This window comes from Saccoglossus kowalevskii, chromosome 14, assembly GCF_978046115.1.
Source record: "Saccoglossus kowalevskii chromosome 14, keSacKowa6.1, whole genome shotgun sequence".
Taxonomy (NCBI): domain Eukaryota; kingdom Metazoa; phylum Hemichordata; class Enteropneusta; family Harrimaniidae; genus Saccoglossus; species Saccoglossus kowalevskii.
The window spans coordinates 19205057-19220612 of record NC_140654.1 but is presented as its reverse complement, the minus strand read 5'-3'; the positions used below and the strand labels follow the sequence as shown (position 1 = coordinate 19220612).

At 36.3% G+C, this 15556-nt stretch overlaps 2 protein-coding genes across 2 annotated transcripts; both read right to left on the bottom strand.

Annotated features, from left to right (window-relative positions):
• Window positions 1-4531: 4531 nt before the first annotated feature.
• LOC144361480 (uncharacterized) lies at window positions 4532-8203 on the bottom strand. The gene is made up of 2 exons (XM_078013445.2): window positions 7924-8203; window positions 4532-7095 (listed from the first exon to the last, which is right to left on the bottom strand). Exons 1-2 carry the CDS (start codon window positions 8201-8203, stop codon window positions 5252-5254), a joined length of 2124 nt encoding a protein of 707 aa, XP_077869571.2. The 3' UTR covers window positions 4532-5251.
• Window positions 8204-8540: 337 nt separating this feature from the next.
• LOC144361481 (uncharacterized) lies at window positions 8541-10901 on the bottom strand. Its single transcript, XM_078013446.2, has 2 exons — window positions 10794-10901; window positions 8541-9232 (listed from the first exon to the last, which is right to left on the bottom strand). Exon 2 carries the CDS (start codon window positions 9215-9217, stop codon window positions 8702-8704), a length of 516 nt encoding a protein of 171 aa, XP_077869572.1. The 5' UTR covers window positions 9218-9232; window positions 10794-10901; the 3' UTR covers window positions 8541-8701.
• Window positions 10902-15556: the final 4655 nt, after the last annotated feature.

Genomic DNA, 15556 nt, shown 5'->3' with positions numbered 1-15556 from the left:
TTCCATTAGATTTGTGTGATTCTCAAAGAATTGTAAGTGATCGGAGAGAAGAAATGAAATAAAATTTTATTCCATGTATAACCTTGTTTCTCATCTGCGCGTGACTTTAGTACTTTGATCATGATACTCCCACGAAAATGCAACTTGGGTTTGTTATGCGGTGGGCGTAAAAAAAAAGTAAGATAAAAATAAGTTTTTATTAGCAATTTTTTGCACTTACAAGTCGGTGGGCCCGAGAAATTACGCTGAAATAAAATTTTATTTTTATTTCATTTTCGGCTCCTGTTCATTCGGCGGGTTTGTGAAACAAGGGATAATAAAAGTCTGGCCTTATCGATGCGGTTGTGTGTATTTGTGCATTTACATTACCTTAAAACATGCTCCAAAATAAATTGCTTGATTGGACAACTTGGTAAGGGGTTTACAGCTTTTGTAATTAGTTTGATATAATTTTTGTTTAACAAATCTTCTAGTCATCTCAAATGATTTTAAATGGTCAACCCTATTACTGTCACAGCAAAATTTTAAGAAAATTATAAACATTATTAAACAACAGTATATAAAGGGGGCAAGTGGGGTAGCTGGTACAGTTTTATGGGAAATGAAAAAGGCTTTTTACAATTTACAAGGGAAAAAAAGATATTTTTACAGTGAAAATTAAATGTTTACAGTTTACAGAGAAAATAAACGTTATTTTACATTTTACGGAAAATTAAGAAAGAAAACCTAAAAAATTCTTGTACGTACTGAGAAAAATGACACATTTTTACAGTGTACGAAAAAAATATTTGATTGATTACGTTGTACGTCTAGCCTGTGATTACAGAATTACGGAATTCATTTTTTCAATTTACTTTGTACGAACAAAAAAATATTGCACTTATGTTGAACGAATATAACTCCTGCCCCCCCCCTCTATATAACCTACTGGAGAGCAAATATGACAAATGAGAAAACAAAGCACAAGTTTAAAATTAATTACAATATTGTAGAGCACTTGAACGTGTTAAATTCGAAACAAAGAATTTCAAAATATCGAAAGAAGTTTCTTTCAAATAATTTATTCCGAAAAGAAACCTGCACAAATTTTAAGAAATTCATTTATTTAATGAAAATACAATGGGAAACAATACATTTAAGCCATGTGGCGATTTTGTTCATTTTACGAAATGAACATTCTCTTGATTCATAACATTATCAATCTGTCTTTCTAAAACGAATTCATTTATTATCATATTGCTATTAACTGATAGAAAAAAGATGAAATTATTAATTTCAGGGATCAACCAATTGATAATTGAAGGAGGTCAGCTAGACTCGATGGCTGGAATTTTTTTTTTCGAATAGCGATCGTCATATTTTCTTCAAGATTTTTCAGATGACCCTGTTTCATCAGGGCATACTATAGGTAATACATACATCTAAAGATCGAAATTTCATGATGCATTTAATACTTCTACAATCCTCACTTGCAAGCAACAATTATGAAATGATGTAGTATGGTATACTGTTTTTTGATGCACTCCTCATGCACGCACGCACGCACGCACATGCGTACATGCACACACACTCAATTTTATTCTATTCTTGACAACAACAAATATTTATTCACATAACTGTACAGATGCATCAATCTGTTTGGAGTATTTTATTTTTGTAAAACTATTGTAACCAAAGTATGAGAAATAATTCAATTTAGCAATGTTTAATTCTGTAAACACGCAAGTAGGATGGGGGTAATATTTCACACTCTAAAATCAGTAACAATTTGTTAAAACACAACAAATTTGAAAAAAACAAATTCAATATAAATACCACAAGGCTCAAAAACTAATTACATGTAATAAAAAAAAGTTTCCAAGAATCAGATTGCAATAGTGTACCAACAAGAATTATAATTATATATAGCAAATTGTGTAAAGTAGAAACTAGACTAACATGCTTCCAGGAATAGTATTCAAATCTCATAAGGAACGCACCATTAAAAACTTTGAGAGGGGCGATGACTTACTTAGTTTTGTGTTAATTTTTTTTTAATGATGAATTCATTGTAATTTATTTATTTCCTCTGTGTGTAATATTTTTTCGCTAAGGTAAACAGGTTTTTTTTTTGCAGGATTTTTTTTTCCAATAATCTTTTCCTGTGCAATTTTTTTTCAATTCTGCCACCCCCTGAGTTTTTAATGGTCCACCCCTAAGAAGATACAGAACATATATTTATACCATTCAGATCATACATATATTAAAAGTTGAACTTAAAAATAAATCAAAATTTTATTTTGTTCACCAGTTTTACAACTTTCGAAAACCAATTTTTTTTATATAAATTTCTATGTTAATTTCAACCCAAATATCGTTAGACATAATTACACATTGTCGATGGATCTCAACCCATTTCCAGTATGGAAAAAAAATATGGAAATTAATTTTGTGGAAAGTAACATTCCATTTCAGTGGCATTCCAAGATACACAACATAGTTGATGTCAAATGATAACAAATCAGTATAAAAATAAGGAATATAGGAGATAAGTATTGGAAATTCAGTATAAAATATAAAAGATATTACATTTACATTATTAAATGATTACCCATGAGTTAATAAATTTAAAATAATAGAACCCAATCTTAAAGTTAAATTCCAAATTTGATCAATATATGATCAATACATACCCCATCAAATGTTGATTTTGTGAATGGATAATAAAACTTACTGTAGAAGATGAACCAAAAAGGACCTCCTAAAATACGTACCGAGTTTCTCTCAAAATATAATTGGCGGGAATGTGAGAACACAAGCAGGATAAGCTTCTTTTAATATACCGTCCTGTATTGCTAAAACAGCATTATTTGGACACAATTTACGTTTTTAACATGTTCTGGGAATGATGATTTACATATTTACAAAGTTTCTGATGATGGCTTGAGGAATCATTTTGTATTAGAATCTACAAAGTTTCCAATTTTTCATGCTAGCCTTGCTGAAAATTTTTTAAACCTAAATTTGTTTAACAACGTCATTTTTACAAGACTATAGGCCGACAATAAAATGACATAATTGTTTTATAAAACTACGCTCAAAACAAAACAAAAGGCGACAGCCTTGAAGCATCTCATTTTTTTCCCATTAGTAGTATAACTACAAATTGACTAGTTCTTATTTGTGTCAGTTAACAGTACTGTAAAATCTGTATTAGAAGCCGCGACTTCAATTGAAATGGTACAATGCAACAGAGGGGATGCGGCTTCTATTAGATCATCTACACATACAGGGAATGATGAATTTTTGATTCTCAATTATTCAAAAAGAGTGGATGCGACTTCTATTAGGGATGCAGCTTCTAATACAGATTTTACGGTATAGGTTTTTTTCTAATGAGTGAATGCGTCCAAACACATGTCGTTAATTTGATGTATAAATGTTATTCTGTGCTATTTCAAGAACGTGTGTATATATATATATATATTTTTCTGCATTATTCCAATAATTGTTGCATATTTTAGTGTTTACTTGTACAATGTCAAGTTCTACGAAAAAACCTCCACAACACGCTTACCGTAGTTTATATACAAGTAGCTTAATCACCATGGAAATGCATAACAGAAACTATCGGTATCTGGCTTTACATTAGCCTGACAAGTTGGCGTAGGTGGCGCCCTGGACTGCTGCGATCCCCACCAGGGATCGCAGCAGTCCAGGGCGCCACCTACGCCAACTTGTCAGGCTAGCTTTACATGAACCTGGGATGTAAAATACTCTCCATTCATTGGTCAGTTAATCTTAATAGCTATGCAAATGTTTTCTAACATTCAAAACTACACTGTAGCCTCGTTATAAGGAACTCTTTGGGAGACATACAAATAGATTGTTATAGTGAAATGTTCACTATATTGAAGCACATAATACATTGGGTTTGTTGTAAGCGGGAGACACGCTAGTGTTCATTATATCAGGAAATTCATTATAACGGTGTTCATTATATTGAGGTTACAGTGTACTGATTTCTGACTTAACATGAACCTGGGATGTAAAATACTCTCCATTCATTGGTCAGTTAATCTTAATAGCTATGCAAATGTTTTCTAACATTCAAAACTACTGATTTCCGACTTTACATGAACCTGGGATGTTAGAAACTTAGAAACATTAGAAACTACCAGTACCTGACTTGAATCAAGGGAAGTAAAATAAATGTTGCATGGGATTGAAACTACTTCTTTCCAATCAGTCAACTGAATTTACGTTCAATAGCTGATGCAGACTTTAAGTGACCTATATATTTTTCTGTATGGTAACTGTGACATGCAAAAAAAAAACAAGTTAATTTATTCAGGAAGTTTCATTTCCAAATTGGTTTCACACAGACAGCACCATCTATGGCCAGAATGGTTGAACTTATGAATTATCAAGCTACACTTTTCAGCTTGTGGCAAAATGTATACAGATCGGTTAAAATTAAGTGATTATGACAGTGTCTACATCCTAATTGTAAAGGTCTCTAAATGACATACATTTTTTTTGTAAACAAATGCATACTGTAAAATACTTTATTTTCACTTGGAATTAATTTTCGTATTTTCGCTGAAGGAATGATATAAGCGAAAATAAAATCCAGCAAATACATCTTTTTTTCTATATTTTACATTCAACTCGTCAAAAATTAGTGAAAATAAATTCCATACAAGACACCCAAAATATCTTCTCAGCGTAAATTACGTATTTTACAGTATATTCTGCAGAATAAAGCAGAACGCTGTACCTTAGTTTATAAACATATTTATAACAATTTGTAAATACCAATCATCACCTTTCATTCAAATTCAAATGGCTTAAAGAGCTCCACATTGTCTACTAGCCTTCAAGTGACATAGCAATTAACTGCGACCGCCCACTTATTCAAAATGGAGGGCTTTATTGGGTGATGTTAAACTAACTTATTAATATTAATCACAACTCACGATGATGTCATCATATCATTTCTGAATTGGTTAATTTTACCAGTCATTCTGATTTATAAAAAAATTATATTTATAAAACGTTTATCCCCAGTCTTATGCCTTTCACTGCAGGCTAATAATGTTTTGAAAAATTGTTATTCCAAATAACACTGAACCTGCATTTCATGAATTTCCTATTTAACTATTGCAAGTTATATCAATCAAATCTATATACAATGAATAAACTTTAAATCTGAACAACAATAATAATGTAAATGTACACTGTACATTTCAATGAAAAACAGTTGCACAGTTTATTGGTTGAGATGAGACCACTGTATTGTTTTCAATGTCTCCACAGCTGCTGTCATGGCTGCTTGACTGTTCGGATACAGTACATGCGGCGGGAGGTTACTTGGGTTGGCAGCGGGAGGCGGTGCATGCGGTGGTAAGTTGCTTGGGTGGGCAGGGGGAGGTGGTACATGCAGTGGGAGATTACTTGGGTGGGCAGGGGGAGGTGCTGCATGCGGTGGGAGATTACTTGGGTGGGTAGGGGGAGGTCGCACATGTGTCTGGAGATTACTTGGGTGGGCAGGGGGAGACGTTGCATGCGATGGGAGATTACTTGGGTTGGCAGGGGGAGCCGGAAGAAGCTGTGGGATATGTGGGCGTTGTTGTGACTGTTGTGGGTAATACTGAGCTTGTCTAACAGGTGGTGTCAGTTCTTCTCCTTCACTGGATTCGGACATTGAGTCGTAACTTTCCGAATCGGACTGCTGTTGAGGATTGGGGGGCGTTGTTTTAGGGCTATATAGGGCTACTTCCTTTGACTCAGACTTCTGTGTTTGTGCTTTTGGTGGCGTACTCGTAACACCATGAACCTTTAGATGTGTTTTCAGATTATCTTGGCGGTTGAATTTTTTATTGCAAAACTGACATTTGTACGGTTTAGCTCCGTCGTGTATTACTTCATGGCGTTTAAGATGACCCGTAGTTGCAAACGACTTTCCACAGGTTCCACAACTATATTTACGTAGATTGAGCCCTAAATGTCTCCTCTGGTGCGTACCAAGATAATGCGCTGTCTTAAACTGGGCTCCACATTTCTCGCATACGAAATTCCTCTCAGAGGAATGGGTCTGTTCATGTTTTGTCAAGTCTGCTTGTCGGTAAAATTTGTGGTTGCAGATCTCGCAAGGAAATGACTTCCCAGAATGCATTTCTGCATGCCACTTCAGCGCATTAGCAGACTTGTATGTCTTACCGCACTGGTCACACTGATATGGACGTGTATCGGGTGTAGAATGAATAAGCAGGTGAGATTTCAATTTGCTCATATTTTGAAACCCTTCGTCACACAACCCACAAAGGAATAATAATGCATTGTGTTCCTTTCGGTTATGACTTGCATACGCTTCAGATGTGCCGAACTTATCACCGCAGATCACGCAAACCAATGACTTCTGTTCGTCACTCAGATGGTCCTCTTCATGCACTTTCAGCTGAACGTCTTGCGAGAAGACTTGCTTACATTGTTTACAGGCAAAGCATCGGCCAGTCTCATGGTGTTTTTCATGACGATGTAAGTTGGCAATGAGATGGAAGTCTCGACCACAAAGCTTGCACACAAAGTCTTTTTTGTCTTGATGAATTAGCATGTGCTCTTTAAAATGTGATTTAGAACTGAACGTTTTACCACAATCTTCGCAAGAATGTGGTTTCTCACCAGTATGTGACCTCTCATGCCGATCTAAATGCCACTTGTCACGGAACCTCATTTCACAGTATTGACACTGCACTTTTTTTTCATTCCTTGCACTTCTTCCTCTTACCTTTTCTTGCGTTTCATCACCTTCAGCTATCAGTCTCCGTGGTTTTCTACCGCGTCTCTTTCTTTCCACAGGAGCAGATTGCACTCTCTTCTTTAATGGGAGTTTTACAATATGTTTCATTGGATTGTCAGCTTTGCGTTTTCTGGGGCGCCCTCTACCGGGTTTGCTTGGTAATTCATTGATTTGCAACAAAGGAGCTTCTCCCTCACCAGCAGCTGACTCGGACATAGAGGAGCTCGCTTGGTTGTCCTCTGCATACAGTTGCCGAGGATCAATAAAGGTTGCTAGGCGAACAGGATTTCTTCGAAGACCAGTCTTGTTGCCTCCTGTTGACAACAGAATAAAATAGAAACAACTTGTGAACAAAAATAGTAAATATTATTACATCTGTCACTGTATGCTGCATCCTACCATATACGGTAATGTGAATTCCAAATATAGAAAAATTAGAAAGGTATTTCTAAGATGTTTGAAGTAAAGTTTATACTAGTACATGTAATTGTCAGAAGGTTTCAAGAATTGTCACCATTTTCTCAGCTTTGGATTTAACACAAAGAAGTTTGGTCAGGAAGATTTATAATAATATACATGAATTCAGACAGTTTACGTTTGATACATTATACTGCACTTCACGTCAGTTGAGTTCTCCCGATACTGTCCTTCATGCATACTTTGCCGTATACTGTATAATACTTTATTTTAGCTAGGATTAATGTACGCTGAAAAGACTTTTTGGGCGTTTTGTATAGAATTTATTTTCAAAGATTTTTGACGAGTTGAATGTAAAATATAGAAAAAAAAGTATATTTGCTGGATTTTATTTTCACTGAATCAGTCCTTTAGCAAAAATAGAGAAAATTAATTCCAAGCGAAAATAAGGTATTTTACAGTATTCAAAATACATTCTCATAAGTCAATGATCTATAATGCAATAACATATTTTGTAAACTTTTGAAAATTCTTAGGCAAGACCCTAGAACAATTTAATTTTTACAAAAACAGTTGAAATGAAGCCATTTTTAGAGCATTAAACTGCAATAACTCCCACTGTGTGCTTCAAACACGCCAGTCAAGAATAGAGAGCATGCATCAAACATAAAAATTATCAGACTTCAAAATGTTCTAGTGTGATATTGTTAAAGTTAACTGAGTACCTGCAACATGTGGATTTGGTACACCGGACATGGTGGGTGGTTCAAAATCTTCATCTGAACTATCACCATCAGCTGTTCGGTATTTATCTTTGAGTGGCAATCCACTCTCCCCACACAGTACAACGTCATCACGACGAACTTTCAATCCAGAGAGATGATATTGTCTCACCAAGTCATTAGTTCCATAGTACTGACAGTTACCTTCTAAATCAATCAATTTGATAAATATGCTGAAGCCTTTTTCAGCCGCTAGCTCATGGCCCTGTATCGAGTAAGACATGCATTGTGTTTTAGTACGAGGTATATTTCAAAGATTGTAAGCAGAAATTATTATCAAACAGACCAAAGTAAACAACAAAATACTACAGGGCTTCAAATTAAAAGTAGCACCACACGGATTCTTTTGAAAATACAAATTTATAATTTAACTCCAGTGATGTACAAAAAAAAATACAAATAATTTACACTTATGTTGTTTATGTATTTATAATTTCATATATGTTAAAACAGTCTACCCAACATTTTCATATGGTACCGAGGTACTAGCATTTTTTGAATTGGTAATCTCGCTCTCCCAGTCACCTTTTCTCGTCTCTTCCTGCTCATCTTTCTCTAAATTTGTCTCTAAAAAATGTATTTTGAGCTCTGTAATAAAATATCAATTCTAATACAACAACATTTATTATATCAACATCAGTTGAATACATACAAATGCAGAATTGTTAATTTGTATTCTATTAATTTCTGTACACAACATTTTTACTACAAGGAATAAATTTCATGGTATATTGAATGCTAAACTTGCCTTTTGTATGAAGGCAGTTTTTAATTCAGTGACATCAAGTGAGTCATCAGACTTGTCCATGGGTTCATCTGCAGGCTCATCAGAGTTTTCTTCAGGTACAACTTTATCAGATTTGTCGGTGCTTTCACTTGTACGATCTGAGGACCTTACTACTGTGTTTTCATCCGTATCAGACTGTACCGCACTCTCATCTACACTGAGTTTTGAATCACTTTCACCTGCACTGGACCTTACTGTGCTTTCGTCTACTTCAGATTTTACATCGCCTTCACCTGAATTGGATTTTACTGCACTTTCATCTGCACAGGACTTCACTGCACTCACATCTACACTTGATTTTACATCACCTTCACCTGCACTGTCCTTCACGTCATCTGTATTGTCTGTTGACTTTTCCTGAGTTCCCTTTCTGAAGGTTGCAGAATGTTCATCAGCAGTGCCAACCAGACTTTCATTGAATGCATCCGTGTTCACAGGTCCACTGTCCATTTTACCGGCATGGATCTGAAATTTGAAAGACGGAAAGTTACCTTACTGATATCACAAATTGTTCAGCTTCATATAACTAATTGGGGAGTTAGTAACTAACTTAAATTTGAGATTGTCAGGAATAAACAGATAGTTTTCAATTCTAGAACATGCAACAAACGTACACAAGTCAAAGCTTAACATCGTCCGAATCCCACGGTCCCGTGTCTTCGATCTATAGGCCTCTACACGATACCGTGCAAGATCGCATAGGCTAATTGCGTATCTTAAGCAGTGAGATCTGATTGGGCGCCCCTGGAAACAAGGCGCCCAATCAGCTTGGACGTACCAAACTATAAAACAAAATTCCACTTCCTGTTTTTGTCGCTATGAAGACATCCTTCCCACACAAAACCGAAAAAAATGAAACGCCAAAGAGAGATTTGTTACACGCAAACTGATTGGACAATGATTAGCCGCAACTGACTACTGGGGGCGCTGTTAGAATACGCATATTTGATGGTCATTCTGCCAAGGTCTGTTTAGAGGCTTGGCCAGATAAACTTAGACCTTGGCTGGCAAAGATGAAGCTTAAGAGAAAAAATACTTTGTTAAGAATTGCTCAGCATACAGGTCACGTATTATAAATCCAAAAACTGAAAAACATTTTGGAACCAGTTGTGACAACGAGAACAGACATATGTCATTATTAAAAATAGACCAGTCTTAAAGCGGGGGAGTCAGATGGCCATAGCGTGTCATTGTTTACAAACAAGCGACTACCCACAAGTCTTTGCATTTTTAGCGTGTGTTGTTATCGTCGCTTGACAGGGTGCACAGGTGACGACCCTCTCGCTTCAATATCTGACAGTCACATTTTATTTCATTGAAATGGTGTGTAAAAAATATATGTAACCATTCTCATTATTTCAAAATAAACAATGACATTTGTTGTTCATATAATGTTAGTATATTTTCATGTTGTGTTCTTCAATCTATAAACACTGTATGTACAGGTGGGAAGAATGTCACAGTGTAATAGACGTATACAGGTCAGCATAACGCCTGGGCGTGTTAATAATTACAATCACTCCCACGGTCACACGCTTGACATAGCGCTTGTTTTTGATCGGTTATATGTTTATTTCAGAAATGTACATATTCCACAGTCAGGCGTGATGTAGCGCTTGTTTTTGTATGTTTACTTCAGAAATGTACATGCTCGGTTTGTGCACAGTCAGAGACTGTGATATAACCGATAAAAACAAGCGCTATTTCAAGTGTGACTTTAGCATATCGATGTGGATGTTTTTTAAAAAAACATTGTAGAAAATAATCAAGAATTTGAAGAAAACGATCAAATAATTATGCAGCAGTAACCGAAGGTGGAGGTGGAGTCCCTGGTATCTACAATATAAGTAAACCTGGGCAAATCGATGCATGGGGTACTGTCTTGTTTGCAAATGCAGTAAGCGATCAGATCGGGGGGGGGGTGTTGTAGTGTAGAGAAGTCTACTATTTTTAAAATATAGTACGGTCTAAAAACATCTGTATAAACATCAATACGCCATGACAACAGTAATATAGTTATCCTTACCTAGACAATGCAATATATGCAGCACACCAAGGAGCAGATTATGAAGCAAAAAAATCGTCACAAAGTTCGAACTCCAATACAAGAGGATAAACCTTCCCAACAATAAACACTTCCGGGTTATGTATGACTGCTGGGTATCCCTTCACTCCACTGTTCTGTGAGGGCGCGGCTTCGTTCGACAACGACATCCCATCCCATTCCTGTCCCAGTTCAGACATAGCACCGAATATTTATGTGCGAAAAATAATGGACTGAACACATATAAACAAAGAAGACAACTTTGACTGTTGCACAGATCAACAAAATGAGACGTTACCAAGCTTTAATTAGTATTTGTAGGTGATTGGAGGGTGTCGAAGGAATCACAACGTACTAGGTCGCGCCCAGGTCTTGTGATTTTCATTAGAAGAGCGCATTGGATTGTGGGGAAACCAGTGCTTATTAACACAAGTGTCGCACATGCGCAGCGCGACGACTGCCGCCCTTTAAAGTGTAACTGAATTGGGACAATTGACTTTCTTTGTGTGCAAAATTTATTTATAAACAACATTATGAAAAAAAAACAAGTGAAAAATGTACATAAATTAAATAAACAATCAATAATAATGTTCTGGATAAGGAAACGCCCACGTCCAATTTCTTGGCCGACTCAGAACGAGGCTTCAGCTAGAGAACCTAATTAGCATGTAAGGGTGATTTGTGACGTCACGGGGGGAACTTGTCATCGTTTCACAATGGCCGCTATACGCATGCAGTGCTCGGAAAGCGACACGGAATCTATCTTATCATCGTCTGACGAGAGTTATGAGATCGAGGAATATGATGATAACGAGAGATGTCACGATTTTGTTTTACAGTGCCAGAGACAAAGTGGCCCATACAGGTTTGAACCTGCGAGAAAATACGCGATGTGGGTGATCGTGTACCTCCCCAAAATGACCATGACGATTCAGGCACCCGGTTAAGGCACAAACACGGAGTTTGAACATCGTGACCGAAAATCTTAACGTTGTTATTTCTATTAAAAAAAACCTGAACAATGTATCAATAATGTTAGAAAATCTGCACTCTAAAATGTAAATTTGTGTGCGTCCGGTAGGACGCGAATACCTACAACTGCAAGATCGAAACAAATGAAATTGTACTGATAAATGATTCGGGCGTAAATGATATGTACTGATAAATGATTCGGGCACTGCAGATAACGTTATGAGGAGAAGGTCCATTCCAATATTTCCTGGTGTTCTTGATGGCTTTGGTCCACTGATGCCGTAAATTCGAATTATTGTTGTTTCCCCCCAAGGAGAAGACAAGCCAAGGACCATAAAAGCATAATATTACACGTCTTTGTGTATTTGTCAATTTTGCATATATTTGGTATATATATGTTCGTATATATCTAGAAAAATCTCGTCTTTCGTTAATAATTTCATTTGTTTGAAAGGTCCATCGACCGTGTCCCAATAATTTGTTTGGAATATCGATCCCCGTTGGTTTCTCCAAACGGTCCCGACGTCCGCCATTCAACACAATCAGCATTTATTTATAGCAATTCACCGGGATCATGTTCCGTAATTTGCTGTAAAACCAAATAATGAAACAAGTACTATTTATTATATATTTTTTTACCTCTCGAAACTACAACAGTGCGTAGAGTTATTGCAGTGGAATAGTCGCCTTGAAATCGATGGAACTTCAACTATCCATTTCTCACCTTGAAATAAAAAAAATCGAAGAGCATCGGGGGATATATTATTAACCAGTCTTGCCAATCGCTAGCTTTATTTTATTCGAATCCATAAAATTCATGAGTTTTTTGACATTTGTTGGCAACTTCCGCGCTAAAAATGGATGAAAATGTGGGTGTGGTTCTCTCGCAAAGTTCTGTCGATAATACGGACAAATATGGTTCTGTGACCCAGGTCGTGCCCCGATCAGGTGACTCTCATCCAATCAATGATGTTGTAATAAAGCATATTTGATGCAAATTGAAGGGTCGTCGTACCATCCAATCTCCGGCGTCGATTCACTAAGTTTGTTTGCGCTGTGACAGGCTTCACAATTATTCACTGAAAAAACATCGGCATATTTTGACATGGAGCTCCATGTTTTGACAAACGGATGGGATTTGACCTCAGTTCAAAAAAAGAAAAAAACAGGGCTGAGATACAAATCAGTTTTGTGAGTTGGGAAATAAGATAAACCAGACTAGGCTGGGGTCGACGATTTTCAGTATCGAAGGACTTCCGTGTGAATCATAATTTTCAAATTGTTCATCGGCTGGTCACCAAATACGTCCATGCTGATCGTGACTTAATTTTGAAAATTGGATGTCAAATTTTATCAAAGACCGACGCCATCACAACCATCCAATCATAGGTGGGAATGTACGCACTTGTTTTGGAACTTTGTATCAAGATGACTGGCGACAACGCCGACGCACCAGGCAGCGTACGTGGGTTTTGCATGTATTAATAGTCCGGGCATGGGATCGGTTCTCTTACCAGCAAATAAAATGAGTGAAAAAAAAGGTAATTTTATAACAAGAACAGTTTCATTTCGTATATAGCAAATTTTGTTGTATCCGAACGACGATTGCATCGTGTGATTTAAATTTATCACAATTTTCCTTGCAGCCAATACGACACTCGTCACCTTGCCGATTGTAATTTACTTCACAAAGTTGTTGGTGCCCAATACTCGCAACACTAAAATAATTCAACAAGATATCTTTTTAGTAAAATGTCATTTTACTCTTGATTATTTTATTTTATTATTTTATTCCCCTTACCGCCTTGAATTTCAAATCGATTATATATCGAACTTCTTTACATGTGTTTTCCTTTACTGTGTGAAAATAATGAGGTCATACTCATGTCACAATACTTTGAAGCTGATGCCATGTTGATGCCATGAGACTGCGAACCTGAGGCCACGATGATGCCACAAAATAGGCGAGGCGAGCACAGCTTCAATTTTCAATGACGCGAAGCTGATGCCACAATGATGCGATGCTGGGGCGACAATGAAGCCATGCGTAGGCGACAATGATGCCACAAAGGCCAAAGCTTTCGCGAGAACTGTACTGTATGCTGGTTTACTAAACGCTTGCGTATGGAAAATGGTTAACAATCTTGTCTGCTAGCAATCTCCTGCTTTATGGTCCCGTTGGTGGCGCCATTTCGGCAACACTCGTAATGCCGAAAAAACTCGAAGGTGACGGGAGAGGGGGGCGTGGCCCGGCTTTGGAATATCATTGACTGTTTACCCAATTTATATACCATTTTCACTTGATTTTTTTTCATAATGTTGTTTATAATTATTTTTTGCACACAAAAAAGTCAATTGGCCCAATTCAGTTACACTTTAAAGTAACAAAGTATAATCTACAAATCTGGTTGTTGCTGTCTTGTGTCGGCATTAATATTTTCCGGCGCCACTCATTAAAACTACGAACTTACTCTTGAAATTCTTGTCATACATCTCCATGTACTGATAGTCATCCATTCAATTTGTGCATCAGACAAAGTTTGCACATTCTATTTTCTTCTGGTGTTTTAGCTTTGGGTGTTTCCCTGTTTTTATTTTTTTAATTTATGATTACTTAATCAAAATCGGGGAGTTTTAATGGAAATTAAGTATTTTACCAGTTTAAACTCACTGTCTCATTTATTTACACTTTGATCTTCATTTGTTTTGTTGCTTCTAGTAATTTGTTTGGTATTTATTGCTCGATTGTAATATTTGATTATCTGTTTTTGAATAAAAACGTGAAGTGGGGATATATTCTCTTACTAGAGATTTGCTGGTTACTGGTTAAAGCGCGGTAGTCGTCGCGCTGCGCATGTGCGACATTTGTGTTGATAAAACATTGATTTTCCCACAATCCAATGCGCTCTTCAAATGGAAATAACAAGTATGAGGTTTGATCTGGGCGCGACTTGCACTGATTACCGCTGGTGACTCCTTAATACCTTCGAATAACATGAAAATTACCTAATTAAAGATTGGAAACGTCTCAGTTCGTACTCGTTGATCTGCGCAACAGTCAAAGTCGCCATCTTTGTTTATATGAGACCCATATATCTCGATTGACAGTAGACCTTTCTATGAAATATACGACTATATCATCCCGGACCCCATATGTGACTTGCAGTTGGTAGAACATTATTATACATTTTGTTTAACCGTGAACTTGAAAATTCGTAGTTTCATCATGGTTTAAGGTTTTGTTCTCAAGATCTGCACACAAATAATCACCTATAGTCACACTGCATTTTTAAATATTCTTTGTCCTCAAGAAATTACACTCTCATGTTTATACGATGTTGTAAAATAAACTTTCACCTGAAATGAACACTCTCCGAGAAACGCTAGAGCAGAAAAACTTTTTTGCTTATTATTTGAGTCGTACGTAGCTTATTTATTTATTTATTTATTTATTTATTTATTTATTTATTTATTTATTTATTTATTTATTTATTTATTTATTTATTTATTTATTTATTTATTTATTTATTTATTTATTTATTTATTTATTTATCTTCCTGTTTATCTGTTTGTGTATATTCGTTGTTATTAATCATGCATACATGGCCGGACACCCCTGGACAAAGTAGCAATATAATATCACCCACTAAATATGACCTATGTACAACACGCTCCAGCATTGCGCCAGCAAGTATTTTGAAATTAATACTCTACACCCCCTCGACTGCAATGGTTTTTCCCAAATCCCTGTTCTATATTCATACCATGACGGT